Source organism: Helicoverpa zea, chromosome 17, assembly GCF_022581195.2.
Source record: "Helicoverpa zea isolate HzStark_Cry1AcR chromosome 17, ilHelZeax1.1, whole genome shotgun sequence".
NCBI lineage: Eukaryota > Metazoa > Arthropoda > Insecta > Lepidoptera > Noctuidae > Helicoverpa > Helicoverpa zea.
The window spans coordinates 4,210,500-4,226,425 of record NC_061468.1 but is presented as its reverse complement, the minus strand read 5'-3'; the positions used below and the strand labels follow the sequence as shown (position 1 = coordinate 4,226,425).

The following is a 15,926-nucleotide window of genomic DNA, read 5'->3' as shown; positions in this document are numbered from 1 at the left end:
TACTAGAATGGCAGGAAAACTAATGAGGCTTTCTATTTTTCTCTCGACACCTACAATGAAATCTATCCATATGTTTTTGCACCTTAGTTTCCACCTACACAGACATATGTGTCAAAATCGTTTTACCCATAAATTCATAGAGACAGGGGAGTTAAGACAGCTTAGGTCTGAAAACATACGCATAATGGATTGTCAGGATCTAAACGGCAAACGTTAGTACACCTACGTAAGTTAGTTCATACGTAAACTGACGTAAGAAAAGCCACTACAATGAGGTATTAAAGTATAGGTTTAATTGTATAAGACACACATGGTGTTGAATCATTACATGAATGACTTAACCATCGTCACTATCCTCTCAGACTTTTCCCAATGACGTACGGAGGTGTGGTTTGCATACCTGTGCCTCTGCCTTGTCAAAACAATTACTTGAATGCGGTATAAGAAACTCATCATTTACTCATATTGTGGGTTAGGTAAGGTAGTGAAAGTCCCTTACTTAGGGATAGAAGGAGAACATCGTAACGTCCGATAGTTACAAAAAAGAAATGTGTAACTTTAAATTAGCATACGTTAAGGGGTATCCCATGAACTTTATCATTTTAATTAATATAGAAAACTGAGATATAGATCTGTTTTACGCAATATATTTTAACTGATCTATATCACTCATGTACGAACGAATGATCGGTTACTTATCGTGATATTGCTTGAAAAATCAGCTATTTATCGTCGTTATCCTCTTTTCAAAGACAAGAATTTAGAAAATAACTTCATAAGACCAGCATTTTCACAATAAGTATTTTCATATCTTCTCCATCTGGCTCCAACCTAGGTACTCGATCAGCTTACTGTCGTTTTAGGGTTGGAAGATCATCGATTTCCCACAACAATCAAAGAAGTTGCAAACTGCAACTGGCTAAAACTCTTTCTTAGGATTTTAAGTTGCCTTTTGACGTTCCCGCGGCTACGAGAACTCTTCTACAACTTTTATAAATTTTATTATATCATTGTTTCAGACAGCGACATGCAGCTGGAGACGAGTAGTAGCGAGGCGAGCGCGGCGTCCTCGGCCGCGCTGTCACAGCACTGCGCCATTTGTGGTGACCGCGCCACCGGCAAGCATTACGGAGCCTCCTCCTGTGATGGTTGCAAGGGCTTCTTCAGGCGAAGCGTCAGGAAAAATCATCTGTACACATGCAGGTAAGCATCTTCATGTTATAAAGACTTCAGTACAAACATTCTATCAGGGTTGGTTCTAGTTGTTCATTCAGCCTGAGGATACAGGTTAGAGTGCCTGTGGCACAATCACAAAAGAAAGCGAGTAATATGTATTGGTACGTTTGTAAAGGAATCTAAAATACCTCTACAAATAAATCAGGAATATTTTTGTCTAAGTAAATTAGGCAAGCACGGGGTTCTGGATACTAGAAGGCTGTTAGTTTAAATCGTTAATTGTATTCCTAAATTATTTTACCCCAAAATACAACACCCTTATCTTTACCACTAAAACAAAATTGTCTATATTGACGAGTAGAACGGAAACGCGGACCATTATTTCAAGGACCACAATCAACTAAAATTGTATTTTGATAGCAACTATTAGGCAAGGTCATGGTTGCATAAGCGCTGATTCATACACAAAATTGTTTGGTTGTAAAAATTTGAGGAAAACATTTGAATTAATTCAATACCCATCGGTAAGCGAGTATCTATCTAAAGTACCTTCAATGTGTTGGTAGCGTAATCCATCTTGATTTGTCAGTGGCCATTAGAGTTAATTCAAGACCGTGTACTGTTTCACACTGATAGTGTAGTCTAGTTAGTAATATCAATCTGTTTACGAGTTACGATAAACTGCACATTATTGCTATTGTCTAGACATATTTAGACTAATGTTTAGTAATGTGTTTGTCTTAATGTTAGTTAATTGATGCATCTCTACAACGGGCCCTTTAATTGAGAGATAGAATAATACATAAGATGGATGGCAACGTCGCGAAGCACAGCTTCGCGGACCACTTGGAATGCCTCCAGGGACCAACGGTTAAGAACCACTGATCTAAACAGTTTATGTAGTCATCATCATCATCCTTTTTATCGCCCCACAGCTGGACATAAAGCCTCCTCTCACACAGAGAAGGATTGAGCGTTAATCACCACGCTTGCTCAACACGAGTTTTAACATTTCAGACTTTATACATAATCCAGGTTTCTTCAAGGAGTTTTCTGACTTCTTAAAGCAGTCATGTCCAAGATGTATTTAGAAAGAAGTGCTTGAAAATAACACTACAAGATGCACTTTCCAAGATTTTTAAACACTGTTCAAATAGTTGCAAACTTCTGCATCTATCATACCAGACCATATAACCAGAATCCCATTTATCATATTATCTGTGCTTGTTAACGCACTGTCACTTGTGCATTCACGCATGCGCTTGTGAAACTGGTGAATGATGCGAGTTGGCAGGCCGGTGGTATTCGCGTCATCTGTGGGAACCCCGCTCCTGGGCGGTCGCCAAGGGACCAATGACACTTACCTGGTTATAAGCCATGTTAATTACAGCTGTACAGTCAACTTCAGGTCAGTGGTAACAGTTTTACAGGGAAATCGTACTTATTACTATTGAGTTAAGGTAATAATAATGTCGCGACACCTTTTCACACACGGTCGGTTAGCCCCATGGTAAGTTATTTATTAACTTGTGTTATGGGTGCTAACACAACTGATAAACTACATATAGCTACATATATACATATTTATAAATACATATAGTAACACCCAGACCACGGCCAACAAGCATGCTCATCACACAAACATCGACCGAACCGGGAATCGAACCCGGGACCTCAGGTTCGGCAGTCCGGCTTGGTGACCTTTGCGCCACAGAGGTCGTCGGTTAAGGTGCATGACAGTTACCACTGATGTGCAGTCTACCGTACCTATATGCGGTTTTGTGTGAAATTCGGTAATCTTCAGGATAGCTTTTATGGTATGTGTTGTAAAAATTAGGATCCGAGAACTTGTGGTTACGGGCTTACACTGTCAACTTCAGACTTAAATTAGTAGAGAAAAAAATAAATAAAAAACCTACTAAGATATAACAGGGTAAAAAACAGTAAAGAACTGGTAATAGACAGATAATTTATTTAATTAACATTTCGTGTTTAGAATAAAAAAAGCTTGATCTAATCGGTTACATAGTTCACATTTCATTGAGTTGCACGTGTATGACGTCCGTACGTCCTTGGAGTCCAAAGAAATTAATTACATGTTATTATCCTTTTATAGACTTGTACAGTTTTTCAATATACCAAAACCTTCTATACTATTATAAAGAGAGAAAATAGATTTTTTTTGTTTGTTTGTTTTTAATGGATAAACTCAAAAACTCAAACATAGTGGACCAATTTTAAAAATTATATATTTTACTTTTGGTAAGCTACACTCTCCGAGTAACATCCCTACTAATATTATAAATGCGAAAGTATCTCTGTCTGTCTGTCTATTACGCTTTCACGTCTACACCACTGAACTGATTTTAATACAATTTGGTACAAAGATAGAATTGACCTTGAGAAAGAACATAGGATAGTTTTTATCCCGGACTTTTGAAGAATTCTCTTGGAACCGCGATATAACCGAACTCTACGCGGGCGAAGCCGCGACGGAAGCTAGTAGGCTATATTTTGTCCCGGCAGTATTTACACAGGACGCTGATGAAACCGCGGGAAAACGGCTAAACCTATATAATTAAGTGCATATAATTCGTATTACGTCAAAGATTGTTAGTCTGTATGTAGAATGTGGTTTACCATGACTGAGAAACTAGTTTCCTCTTAAATATGATTGTGTTTTTGTGTTTTATTACGTCATGTCGTAGATGGTTATGTTACCTGTTTGTTAAAAATAACTTAATTGCCGGTAGCTAGTTCTAAGAACGGATTTATTTTATCTCTTTTACTTATCTGTTATTTACTGTGGTTTAAAATTACACTAGTTTACAGTACATTTGTTGCCGGGATTTTTTAAGCTGTTGTTGACTACTCATATTTAACCATATTTAAAACTATTAGTAGTTTTTTTTTATCAGCTCTAGTTTTTGAGATTCAGCTAAGTGCGGTTTAAAGAGAAAAAACGTGGATTTACCTTAAAGAATATTTGTTTAAAAATTATATTAATTGTTAAGTTCCAAAAAACTTGGCTTTAAAGCTCTTCTCTTATGTGTAGACTTTGGGAAATGGCGTATCAGAGACCAGCAATAGTCAGACATCATATTTACATCCCAGAAACCCTGATAACGTTCTTCCATGACACGTTAATCTTGATGCATACGTTCTCCCCTGCTCTTCGCTCATATCTCCTAAATTTTCTGGAAATCTGTCCAGATGACTGAAGAGGAAGTGACTTTATGCTCAAATTGCATCCCATACCTCTTATTTGTAAAAGCAGGTCTTCGACAAGTTCAACATAATTTTCATTATAATTTTTCAAAATTCAATATAATTTTTATTCTCTGAAAGTTCAGGTGAATGCTACACTCTTCGCTAAACACATGTTCTACTTCGGTTTTGCCATTTAGCTCGATTTTTGGTGTTTAAGCTGTTTATGTTCACGCTGCAAAAGTAAGAGCCGTCGAGATGATTTTTCGATTCTTTCCAAATAGTTGGTGTTTTAAGTTGAAAAGTACTTCTTTTACCACTTTTCCATAATCTTAAATATTCAACGCACGATTTACAAACACAATCAGGAGCCCAAGATTTGTCATTTTTATCTAACAACATTCCAAAATATAAAAAATAAGTATTTTTAAGCGTCTCTGATGACATTTCTACTCTTCTCAAACACATATTCTCCACATAAGTAACAAACATGGTTTGGATTGTTCAAACAACGCCTCCTTGAACTACTCGTGTTGTAAAAACTTCACATATTTGTATAATTACAATAAAATACGTACTTCAGCGACTGAAAAAGGTTCAGAAAAGAGAAAGTCAATAACAAGTAAAGTCGAGCTACAAAAAAATTTTTGCGGGTGTAATTAATAAAAACTAAACATAAGTGAATGTTACCAGCCATTAAATCCACGGCAACAGGCAAAAAGTTTGATTTTGTAAACTAGTGTTATTTATCGTGCCGAAAATAATGTTGCGATGTATTTTGACAACTTCTAATGCTGTGAAAAGTTATAACTTAGTTAATTTTGATATAATTCTTACTGACGTTCAAATAAGTAATGCATCAATTTTCAATAAACAAAATGTACCAACTAAATAACGTATTCAGACACGCATACACACACAATTCTTCATTAAATTAATATAAAATATTGAAAATTATTATGACAGTAATTTTCCCTATTGGGAAAATGTATCTCGCTAATTCAATGAATTAGTCTGTGCTAAACAGATCCAAATTCAAAGTAAACATTTATTATTTCCTCAATTTGTTTATTAAATCATTATTTTCTCTGAAATCGATTCTCTGGGTATCCCCAATCCATTTGATATCGTAATTAATTAAACCAGTACCTTCCTATTTTAGTATTCTTAATCACCATGAGTTGGCAAATCGGAACGACATCTCAATATTAATAGATTATAATAAAAAAACTATTATGTAATATTTTTACCTTGATTATAATAACTCACATTGACGTATTGAATAATATGCAAATTAGGCAACAACCTTGGTTTTTTAGCTGCTTTTCTGTTATTTGTATCTAGGTAATAATAAGCTTGTTTTGAAGCAATCAGACGTAAAGTACGTCTAACCACATTTCTCGAATTATGCCTCGTGTAAGATTATTAGAGCATGAATCTGATAACTTTCAACGACACCCAAAAAATGTTTGACTCTGCGGAACATAACACATATTTCAATAAGTTATCACAATATTTTCTAAAGCTATTTTAATTATTTAAAAATCTTTTTTATTTTCATACAGTCTTGTCCATTACGGTTAAATTGATGTAACTTTTTTTTCGTCCTTTTCCAAGAAGTAGGTAAATAAAAGTTATAAGTTTATAACAAATTGTAATTATTTGTTTCAGGTTCAGCAGAAATTGTGTGGTGGACAAAGACAAAAGAAACCAGTGCAGATACTGTAGGCTAAGGAAGTGCTTCAAGGCGGGCATGAAGAAAGAAGGTGAGAAATACAACATTAAACCGATAGGTATCTACCGATTATCAACGAACGCATGCTATGTGTGATTATCCTAGCTGACTGGACTTATCTGCGTATACTATTCTTTAAGTATCTATTTTTTCTAACGACTTTGACAGTCGGATCATTTACGCCTTTACAAGCACTTATGAACGTCAAAAATATAAAAAGGTTTGATCCTAGTTGCCCATTCCAAAAGTACCTTCTTATGGAGAAGAACGGACAAGAATCTCTATGGTTGTGCTTTTTAAAAATACATTTTGGTATTACATTTTCTATGTTTTGATAGAATATTAGAATGCGATAGATATAGTAAAATGCGGAGATCATGTAGAATTTAAAAACGAAAAAATATGAGAATAAAATTACAGAATTAAAATGTTACCTACATGGTATTCACATTAACAAACAAACAAATAATCAAAAGACTTGTCTTTCTGACGAACAGGAGTAAACTCTGCAGCTGTTGTTTTTTTTTTTTTTTTTTTCATTTTTGATCTTGGATCTAAATCAAATAGGTGTCAATAAACTATTTTAAATTAAAAAATAAGGTCAAATGGACTCTAAACTTTGTAGTGGATTTTCCGAAGCGATGAAACAGATGCAGGAAAACTTAATGATAAGTTGCCAAAATTCGCTGACTTTTAGCTCTTTAAATTAATGACAGTCTTCCGGTTTTTCCCATTCTGTTCAAAGATCAAGGTGACATTATTAGGTATAGATAATGCAAATTCATATAGAAATCAAAAACCTTTTTATTTTGATACAGTTTTTTTTTGTAACCATTCAAATTGACAAAAAAACCGTAGTTCAGGTGTGAGGCAATAAAAAAAACAAACTTACAAAGGAGGAAAAACATCCATGTAGAAGTAATTCAATAAAGGAAAGCATAATTAATACTTTGCAACAAATTAAGTAACATTTGTTCACTCATCACAAAACTATTGATAGTTAGTTCTTCAAACTTTTATATATTTACACAGAAAAATGCAATTATCATGTTAATCACACATTAAATGAAATTAGCGTCACTAGAAGTAATTTTTATGCACATCACAACCTTCAATAAAAATAGCTATTTATTCCAACCGAAAAGTCATAAAATTAATCTAAAATTCAGCATTCATAAAGAAAAACATCAATGACAAACTCATAGATGGACATATGGACAAAACTGAATAAACATGACATAATCTCGCAATTATTATTCACCGCACTATCGTTACTACGTAAGCAGATTCATTAGAAGCTAATCTCAATGGATATTAATACATTTAATTTATTTAATTTACCTATTTGTCTGTATTGTTCCGTCAATAACCGCACAATTCATTTGTAAAGCTGATTAACGTTTCAGAAATGTTCTGACGTCCGCAAATCTGTAATGTATAGTTTATTTATTTTCCCTAAGTATATGAGCACAGTATTAGCGGAAAATGCAATGTAAATTTTTCGCGTTTGTTTGATATAATTCATTATAGACATACGTCATAATGCGAACGTCGATAAGAAATTGGCAATGCCAAAAACAATTCGAATTTTCTAGATGTTTTGAAAGCGTAAATAGTAAACTTATTATGCGTATCGTCCTAAAATCAGCTAGCTTTCGTAGTTAATAGATAATCGTCACGTATCTTAGTTTCGTGTAATAAAAAAAACAATTGTTTTTAGTAGTGGAAGCTAATGCTCATTAACCTCCCCACTCAGAGACATTTAATGATTACTTAAGTCACTCCTAGTGACGGAATGTCATACAAATCCTGTATTAAGCAATGGCTTAAGTAACCATGTCTCTGAGTGGGGAGATAAGTCATCAAATTGAAAAAGCAAATGAACTGCATAATATATGCATGAGTATTCGGAATCATCAGCCATGTTTATGTTGAAAATAGGCTTCTCGTAGCACGCCTCTCTATGGATCTCCTCCAATCCCTGTTAAACTTCTTACGTATAGAAGCGCCTTATTGCTCATAGCCCTATGCTCCATAACCCGCTGAAATGGGTCAAATCGCCGATCCCACCAATTGGCGACAATTTCACTGTTGGTTATGGTTTGTTTATCCACCTTTAACCTTGTTTCCCTTTTTTATTTAGTTTTTTATTAACTAAAACCCATCACGTCCCTTCGTAGGCCTTTTATGTTTCCCGTTCCAAGAAGAAAGTACTACTATCAGTAATAATAAGTGCTTTGAAATATTTCAGTGTAAAAAGTAATGTTGTAATTCCAGCGGTGCAGAACGAGAGAGACCGCATCAACTGCCGAAGACCGTCGTACGAAGAGCCGACGCAGGCCAACGGGCTGTCGGTCGTGTCGCTGCTAAACGCTGAACTGCTCAGCAGGAAGGTTATTGATGAGGTCAGTTGGTAGTGTTAGATATTTTGCTTGTGTATATTGTATGATTTGGTTACGTAGATGTGACTTTCTTGGGGAGTTTTTGCGCCATTTTTTCATCACATTTATAGAAAGTGATTAATGACCGATTTGGGGAATGTTTTTGACGTTCAAAATCTGATGGTTTATCATCGCAATTGGAATAAAAAACAACAAATATCTTCAACAATTTTCTTATAATCTACAGACAAACAACGTGACAGACGCGGAGATAAACAACCGCAAGCTGGCGAAGATCAACGACGTGTGTGACAGCATCAAGCAGCAGCTGCTCATACTGGTCGAGTGGGCCAAGTACATCCCCGCCTTCACCGAGCTGCATCTTGATGATCAGGTACATGGAGTTAGCACAGACTATTTATAACGGAGGAGAAACACACATTTAACGACCACAATTTTTGTTCCCAAAGTCGTATTGCACACCTGTCACTGATAATTTCTTACGGTGGTCATTGTTAATATTTCCTTCACATTTGTTGACCAGTATATTTGTGTACGCAGGTAGCCCTACTCCGTGCCCACGCAGGCGAGCACTTGCTGCTGGGCTGCGCGCGACGCTCGCTGCATCTCAACGACATCTTGCTGCTCGGCAACAACTGTATCATCACGAAGCACAACATTGGTAAGTACGGTAGACTGCACATCAGTGGTAACTGTCATGCACCTTAACTCAATAGTAATGAGTACGATTTTCCTATAAAACTGTTACCACTGACCTGAAGTTGACTGTACAACTACAACACCTCTTTACAGAACCTCGAAAATAGACTCAAAAGGGTCCCATATAACAAGTAAAGGACTGCGAAAATATCAATTTTACCAGTTAAATGTATTTCCTCGGTCCCCGAGTCATCCGTCGCACAAAATCGCACAGATATAACATCATATACAATCGTGTGACGTACCAGCCTAGATTAGGGATTCTTTGAAAAATCTACGCTGAAACAAAGAGTAACTGATGAGATTTAATCAGTTTTAGCCTGATTCTTCCTCCTGTTTTTAGATTAGGGGGCACTAAAAACAAGTAAAAACGAGTAACATGACGGCATATGTCAGGACTACCATGCCATTTGACTATATCACGTGACTAACAGTATGTATATCTAGTAGATAATAAACCATATAATTTGTCTTCCAGACGGTCGCATGGACATCGACATCAGCATGATCGGCATGCGCGTGATGGACGAGATCGTGAAGCCGCTGCGGGAGATCGACATCGACGACACCGAGTTCGCCTGTCTCAAGGCCATCGTGTTCTTTGATCCTAGTACGTAAAATATATTAACTTTAATTAGTAAATGTACAGTGAAAAAGACGAAAATAAGTTAAACATAAGCTGGTTGAGTCAAAAATCCCATTTATCAAAAAAATACACTTAAATCTGATTTTGTACAATTCTAGACCTTAAATCAACAATTTGTTTATTTATTGCGAAGCAGTCAGCGTTCTCGTCAAATAACTTTGCCGCTCTGAAGTCAGCCATTTGACTAGTATGACGTCTCTAGCCAGTTTCGGAGTGTCAAAAGTGTCAGTGTCAGCTTTATCTTTTACTAGCTTCTGCCAGCGGTTTCACCCGCATCCCGTGGGAGCCTCGCCACGAACCCGGATAAAAAGTAGCTATAGGCCTTCCTCGATAAATGTGCTATCTAACACTGAAAGAATTTTTCAAATCGGACCATTACTTCCTTAGGTTAGCACGTTCAAGCAAACAAACTCTTCAGCATATAATATTAGTATTAGATAGTATTAGATTTACTATCCAACGAGAGAACCTCAAAATGTTCAAACTATACCTAACCACTTACATTTACCCTCCACAGACGCGAAAGGCCTCTCCCAGCCTCAGAAAATCAAGCAGCTCCGCTATCAAATCCAGATAAACCTCGAAGACTACATCAGCGACCGGCAGTACGACGGCCGCGGCCGCTTCGGCGAGCTGCTGCTGTGTCTGCCGCCGCTGCAGAGCATCACCTGGCAGATGATCGAGCAGATCCAGTTTGCGAAGCTGTTTGGAGTGGCCCATGTCGATAGCTTGCTACAGGAGATGTTGCTTGGAGGTCCGTGACGTTGATTTGTGTGTCTTTTTTTATATTTTTGTTAGGGGTTTGTGGAGATTAGGGTAGAGTAGAAGTTCATTATTAGATGCTTATCAAGTTAGTATAAAAAAAAGTTAATCGATGTCAGTAATATACCTAAAACCTTCTAAGTCTGACAAATATTATGCTGGAAACTGTCAAAATCGGTTCAGCCAAACGTGAGATAATGGCGCTCAACCATATTATGTACATACAGATCAAACCCAGAACCCCCTTTTTTGAAGTCTGTTAAAAATCACCTTGCAAGTGTTATCAGTTTCGCTAAAAAAAACTACCATACCAATTTTAATAACGTCAATTCACATCCGAAAACATGTACTAAATTCCTACAAAATCAGTAGAGCTAAACACCTTTTACATGCATAACTTCAAGCGTGGTTTGCCGCAGGGGCGTCAACAGAAGCGGCCGTAGAGGAGCCGTCAGCCGCCGCCGCGTCGCCCATGTCGGCCGCCTCGTCGCCGCCGCTCGTGCCGCAGCTGCCGCTCCCAGAGCCCTCCTTCCTCGAGCCCATGCCCTTCAAGCAGGAGCCCAACATGTGAGAACTTATACTGCCTTCTATTGTATTGTATTGCAAACTTTTTTGGTGATTTTTTAAATGATATGTTCCAAAAAAAACCGCTATGTATAAGTCCGTCTCGCGCACGGAATAACGACAGTAATGCGTCTGTGAAGATAGCATCATCTTTTGAACTGTCACAGTTCTTGAAATACAGCCTGATAACAGACTGACAGACAAACCAATTGTTATTAACTGATTACCTTCGTCTTTATGAGAAAAGACTTGTACCCACTGGTGGGACAGTTGTAAAGGTTGATGATATAATTATTTCATTAAAATATCTCCTGGATAGGGAGTTAAAACAAACAATATAAAGATAACGCAGAAAATCTTGTATCTATACTAATATTATAAAATTGAGGAGTTTGTTTGTTTGTTTGTTTGAACGCGCTAATCTCAGGAAATACTGGTCCGATTTGAAAATTTCTTTCAGTGTTAGATAGCCCATTTATCGAGGAAGGCTATAGGCTACTTTTTATCCCGGTACGGGAAGTAGTTCCCACGGGATGCGGGTGAAACCGCTGGCAGAAGCTAGTATGTAATAAACATATAATTTGTGATTTGGAACATGTCATAGTAAATCATCATTAAAATATCAAACAGAGCATACGGTTGACTTTGTACGTCTTTATACGTTGTTATAATAAGAGAATAAAATAGTATCGGTTTTGGTACCATATTGCCTTACCAAGGAAATGCCTTAATCATGTTATTATATTTCGCATTGCTGATATAGATCTCATTATTAAATACTGACTGACTTTGCGTAAACACTAGAAAATTTGCAGCGTTTATACTTAATGTTGATCAAAATGCTATATGCTGCACATATTTACGGACTGATAGTTTAACAATATTTACCATACATATTTTAAAAACTTTTGAAGAATATTTTCAATTTTTCATAACTCAAAAAATCAGTCGATCCAAAGTCAGTCGGTAGATTAATTTCTTACTGTCAGACGGATCATGACTATAATAATTAAACAGTTCTCGCAAAGTCATATTATTTGGTTTATTTATCGATTGTATCCACTAACCGAGCACATTCACACTAGCTAATTTTGTAGCGCGTTTACAATCTTAAGCGCTCGTACGAAGTTCGCTAATTTGAAAGCGTTCACAAAGCAATTTTTCTTCATTTACTTCTATAACGTACACTTTTATATGCACACACATTATATTGTCCTTAATTAATTAAAAAACGTCTAAGTCAAACTTATGAAACATTGCTTTAGTTCTCTTTAAACCATAAAACTCAAGCTTATAAGGCTTATCCATACAACACTAACATAGATATAAAAACAACTAATATGTAATGTTATAGTTATCGGCACGGATAATGAGCTCTCGGCGGAAGAGTGGGGATCGCTTTGCGCACTGTACACTTAAGGCAATAAATCACTTCTGCGCAGGTGAAGGTCAGGGCTCAATATCCTTGCCGATGATTATAAATGAATCGTGGTGGTTCGGTGATGGTGGCTATAGTTCCTAAGTGGGGCGGCGGTTATACGATAGTTAATGTACGTTATGTTGTCCAGGAGCCCTAATCACGACACGACGATGCTGAAGACTGCCGACATTACGCTGTTATAGTGACCCTTAACCACGCTGTCACGCACACAAACATACACTTGCTTTTATATGAAAGAAATGTCTAAAGGAAATTCACAACTTTCGTGAGTAAAGAGGTGAATGTTAGCGCGTTATGCATTTTGAAGTGTAACTAAAATTGTTTCCTAATGGAATAAAATATCGGTTCTATTCGATATCAAGTTTATAAAGCTCTGAATTGTTAAATGTTTAAAGAACAATTGTTTTATGCCCGAATATTCAACCAGGAACCCGGCTTAAACGATGAATCTTAATTATATCATTTATCGCAGTTTAACTTAAGCTTGTAATGACAAAAAGGTTTAAGTGGTGGTTAATTTAATGGTGTTTAATATTCGGACATTGGTTAAAGTTTATTACGTTAAGAATATTGCCTTAAATAAATTGTAAATAAAAATGTGTGTCAACAAAAGAATCAAGCATATCGATATATCTAATTGGCAGATACATTGCAGCTTTAAATTAAGAAAACATAAGAAACATGCAATGATTTATATAAGAAAAAATTAGAATAGATATATTAAATATGTATATGAGATCATAAAACGATTATGAAAGATCAAACATTTTATAAGAACATATTTATATACACGATGTTTTAGACTTAACTTTTTGTGCCTGTATTTTATATAATTGTTTTTGTGTAGGTGTAGGATTATGAGCGTTTGCCAATTTTGATATAAACATTATTTACTTTAAGAGTAGGTGCGGGATTCTACAAGTGCTGTATATCCATTCGGCTGTTTGTAACGAATTTCGTGAAATTGTTTACATGCCTATGCTTGTTGGATTTTTATACTATTTACTAGATTATATGTAATTTATTTGGTGTCATGTCGAAATTAATAAGCACTACAATTTTGTATTTCGCTCTAGTATTTGGAATATGTAAGTTACCAAGATAGTAACAAGTAGGTGATGGTATTATAGGAAATCACTAGAAATCGTTATTGAACCTAGATAGGAGTGAACATATATGATTTTATAGGCATTTTTATCTCGATTATATTTAAATAGAAGTATATATCTATACGAGTTAGAGAAGTGATTTTTGTAATGTGCCTGCATATTATATTGTGTGGGCACCGTTTATATTTGTAGTTGAAAGATTTGTTAATAAATGCTCAAAGTAGATACGTTATGTTTCCTTGTTACTCGATTGGTGAATACCGTTATGTGGTGAAAGTTACTCTGGCGTATGAATTATTGTCATAAAATATTTTATGGGTTTAAAAGTCGTAGGTTTTATGTTATCTAAGTTAAGAAATAGGTGCCTTATTGTCCTATTGAGGTGTACTGTTGAAAATGTACATACTATGTTATGAATTTTAGTAGAATATATTTTAATAAATAATGTTACAAAAACATGTTTTTCATTGTTTATCGTTGCTACTCCCGGTCGCCCCACTTTGCCTTGGTAATCTTATGATGGCAGCTGAAGCCAACAAGTCAGGAAGATTGGTAGCACAGATCTGTACACAGATAACGTTACTCTGATCATATGCAATGATCGTCTTACGCGAGTATCACTCACAACACAGGCCTTAGTTGCAGTAAAACTGTATATAAATTGACACTGATAAGAGATTACCTTTACCAGAACAATCAAAGGGTCAAAACGATAAAATAACGCGTATAATTAAGCACAGTAACTCATAAAACATAAGATAAACACTAAACGTTCAGTCACCGTCCGAGGGTTTCTCCTCGACGTCCATGTAGCCTTGCCTGCTGTTCCCTCGGTTCTTGCAGTACAGAAATATGACGGATATCGCCGACACAGCGGACATGGCCAGCAGTGGGACGTACACGGGCCACATCTCCTAATGAACACGACTGTTCACCGCCGACTGGTAGCCTTTCCTCCAACACCCTTGTATATTTCTAAAAATCATATTCACTTCGTAAGTATTCAATAAAATCTAAGTATTGACAGTATGTCGATGTACGATCTATGGAAGTACATCTATGTCAGAGTTTCATAAAAAAGTTGCGTTATGTTATGACAAGAACTAAGAAGGAACTTTTTATTGATCAAAAACATAAACAATGTAGATTAGTCCAATGATGAAGTATTATCTTCATTGAGTTAATCAGATTATTTTGGTAAAGCAAAACGTAAACGTCAGTACCAGTACCACTAAAAGACACTAGCATATTTCCTAAACCTCAGTAACCTGCTAGAGCCGACGGTAACGCCTTAAACCTTCTTCGCCCGACTCCATTATGATACTGCATGCTTGGGTTAAAAAAAAAATAGCGACCACCGACCGCAAGTGTCGACCATCGGCTACAAGTGGCTGTTGCACTCTTCAGCTACTTTTGTGGCCGTTTCTTTCTTCTTGTGGCGGCGTTTGTGGCTATCGCGTGTGTCCCTTGTGCGGCGATACTAAATCTCATGACGCAAACATAAACAACATATTGAAATAATACAAGCATTTTGTGAAATAATGAATAAAACGCATATTAAATTCCATCCATCCATCCATCACAGCCCCTAGGTTGTCCGTCTTCGGACGTAGGCCTCCTCCAAATGTTTCATATTAAATTACTTTACCTAAATTCAAATTGTAATAAATCAGATGAGACTTTATGTAATTCACCACTAGAAAACACTTCAAAAATCTTATCTTGTAACTAGCGGTCGCCCGCGTACAATTTTATTTTATCGTAAGCGGGCTAACTACAATTATAAGACCCTTACTTCTAAAACAGGACTTCCATGCGGACTATAGGTAATTGTAGTTATAAGAGTAGATTTTGGTAAAATCCCTCCTTAATGCATGTCTGCCCTGTATAAAGAACCGACCTCCCTTCGAGTTTATAGTTTCTGAGATTTCTTAATTAATCACTGCGTAGTATTTCGTGAAACATATATAAGGTGGTAGAAAGAGAAGGCGAATAAGAGGTGAACGCTATCTCAATAAATTAAGCTTCGAATTTACGGTCAAGCACGTATCAATATTTATTTCGATCTACTTTCATTTTGAGAAAATTGAATTCCATCCAGCTATGACTCAGAAATTGATCACTGTGCGTCACCGAATGATGACCACGAGTTGAAGGTTAAATAAAACACACAATATAAAAAAAT

General features: G+C 36.2%; 1 protein-coding gene and 1 long non-coding RNA gene across 7 annotated transcripts in view; one reads left to right on the top strand and one right to left on the bottom strand.

The window, feature by feature from the left end:
* LOC124637911 (transcription factor HNF-4 homolog) overlaps nt 1-14,197 on the top strand; it is a 60,916-nt gene extending 46,719 nt beyond the window's left edge. For 3 of the 6 annotated variants that reach the window (XM_047174634.1, XM_047174637.1, XM_047174632.1), the window contains exons 2-10: nt 1,020-1,203; nt 6,055-6,149; nt 8,396-8,523; nt 8,747-8,893; nt 9,061-9,181; nt 9,698-9,829; nt 10,383-10,619; nt 11,047-11,194; nt 12,760-14,197. In XM_047174634.1, coding sequence (XP_047030590.1) covers nt 1,020-1,203; nt 6,055-6,149; nt 8,396-8,523; nt 8,747-8,893; nt 9,061-9,181; nt 9,698-9,829; nt 10,383-10,619; nt 11,047-11,194; nt 12,760-12,814 — 1,247 coding nt within the window. In that variant the 3' untranslated portion in view covers nt 12,815-14,197. Of the gene's footprint in view, nt 1-1,019; nt 1,204-6,054; nt 6,150-8,395; nt 8,524-8,746; nt 8,894-9,060; nt 9,182-9,697; nt 9,830-10,382; nt 10,620-11,046; nt 11,199-12,759 lie in introns of those variants that run through there. The other 3 variants (XM_047174635.1, XM_047174633.1, XM_047174636.1) reach the window with 2 other exon arrangements.
* LOC124637913 lies at nt 13,414-14,776 on the bottom strand. The gene is made up of 2 exons (XR_006985303.1): nt 14,523-14,776; nt 13,414-14,304 (listed from the first exon to the last, which is right to left on the bottom strand). It is a non-coding gene; the product is annotated as an uncharacterized LOC124637913 (long non-coding RNA).
* Between the last annotated feature and the right edge of the window lie 1,150 nt (nt 14,777-15,926).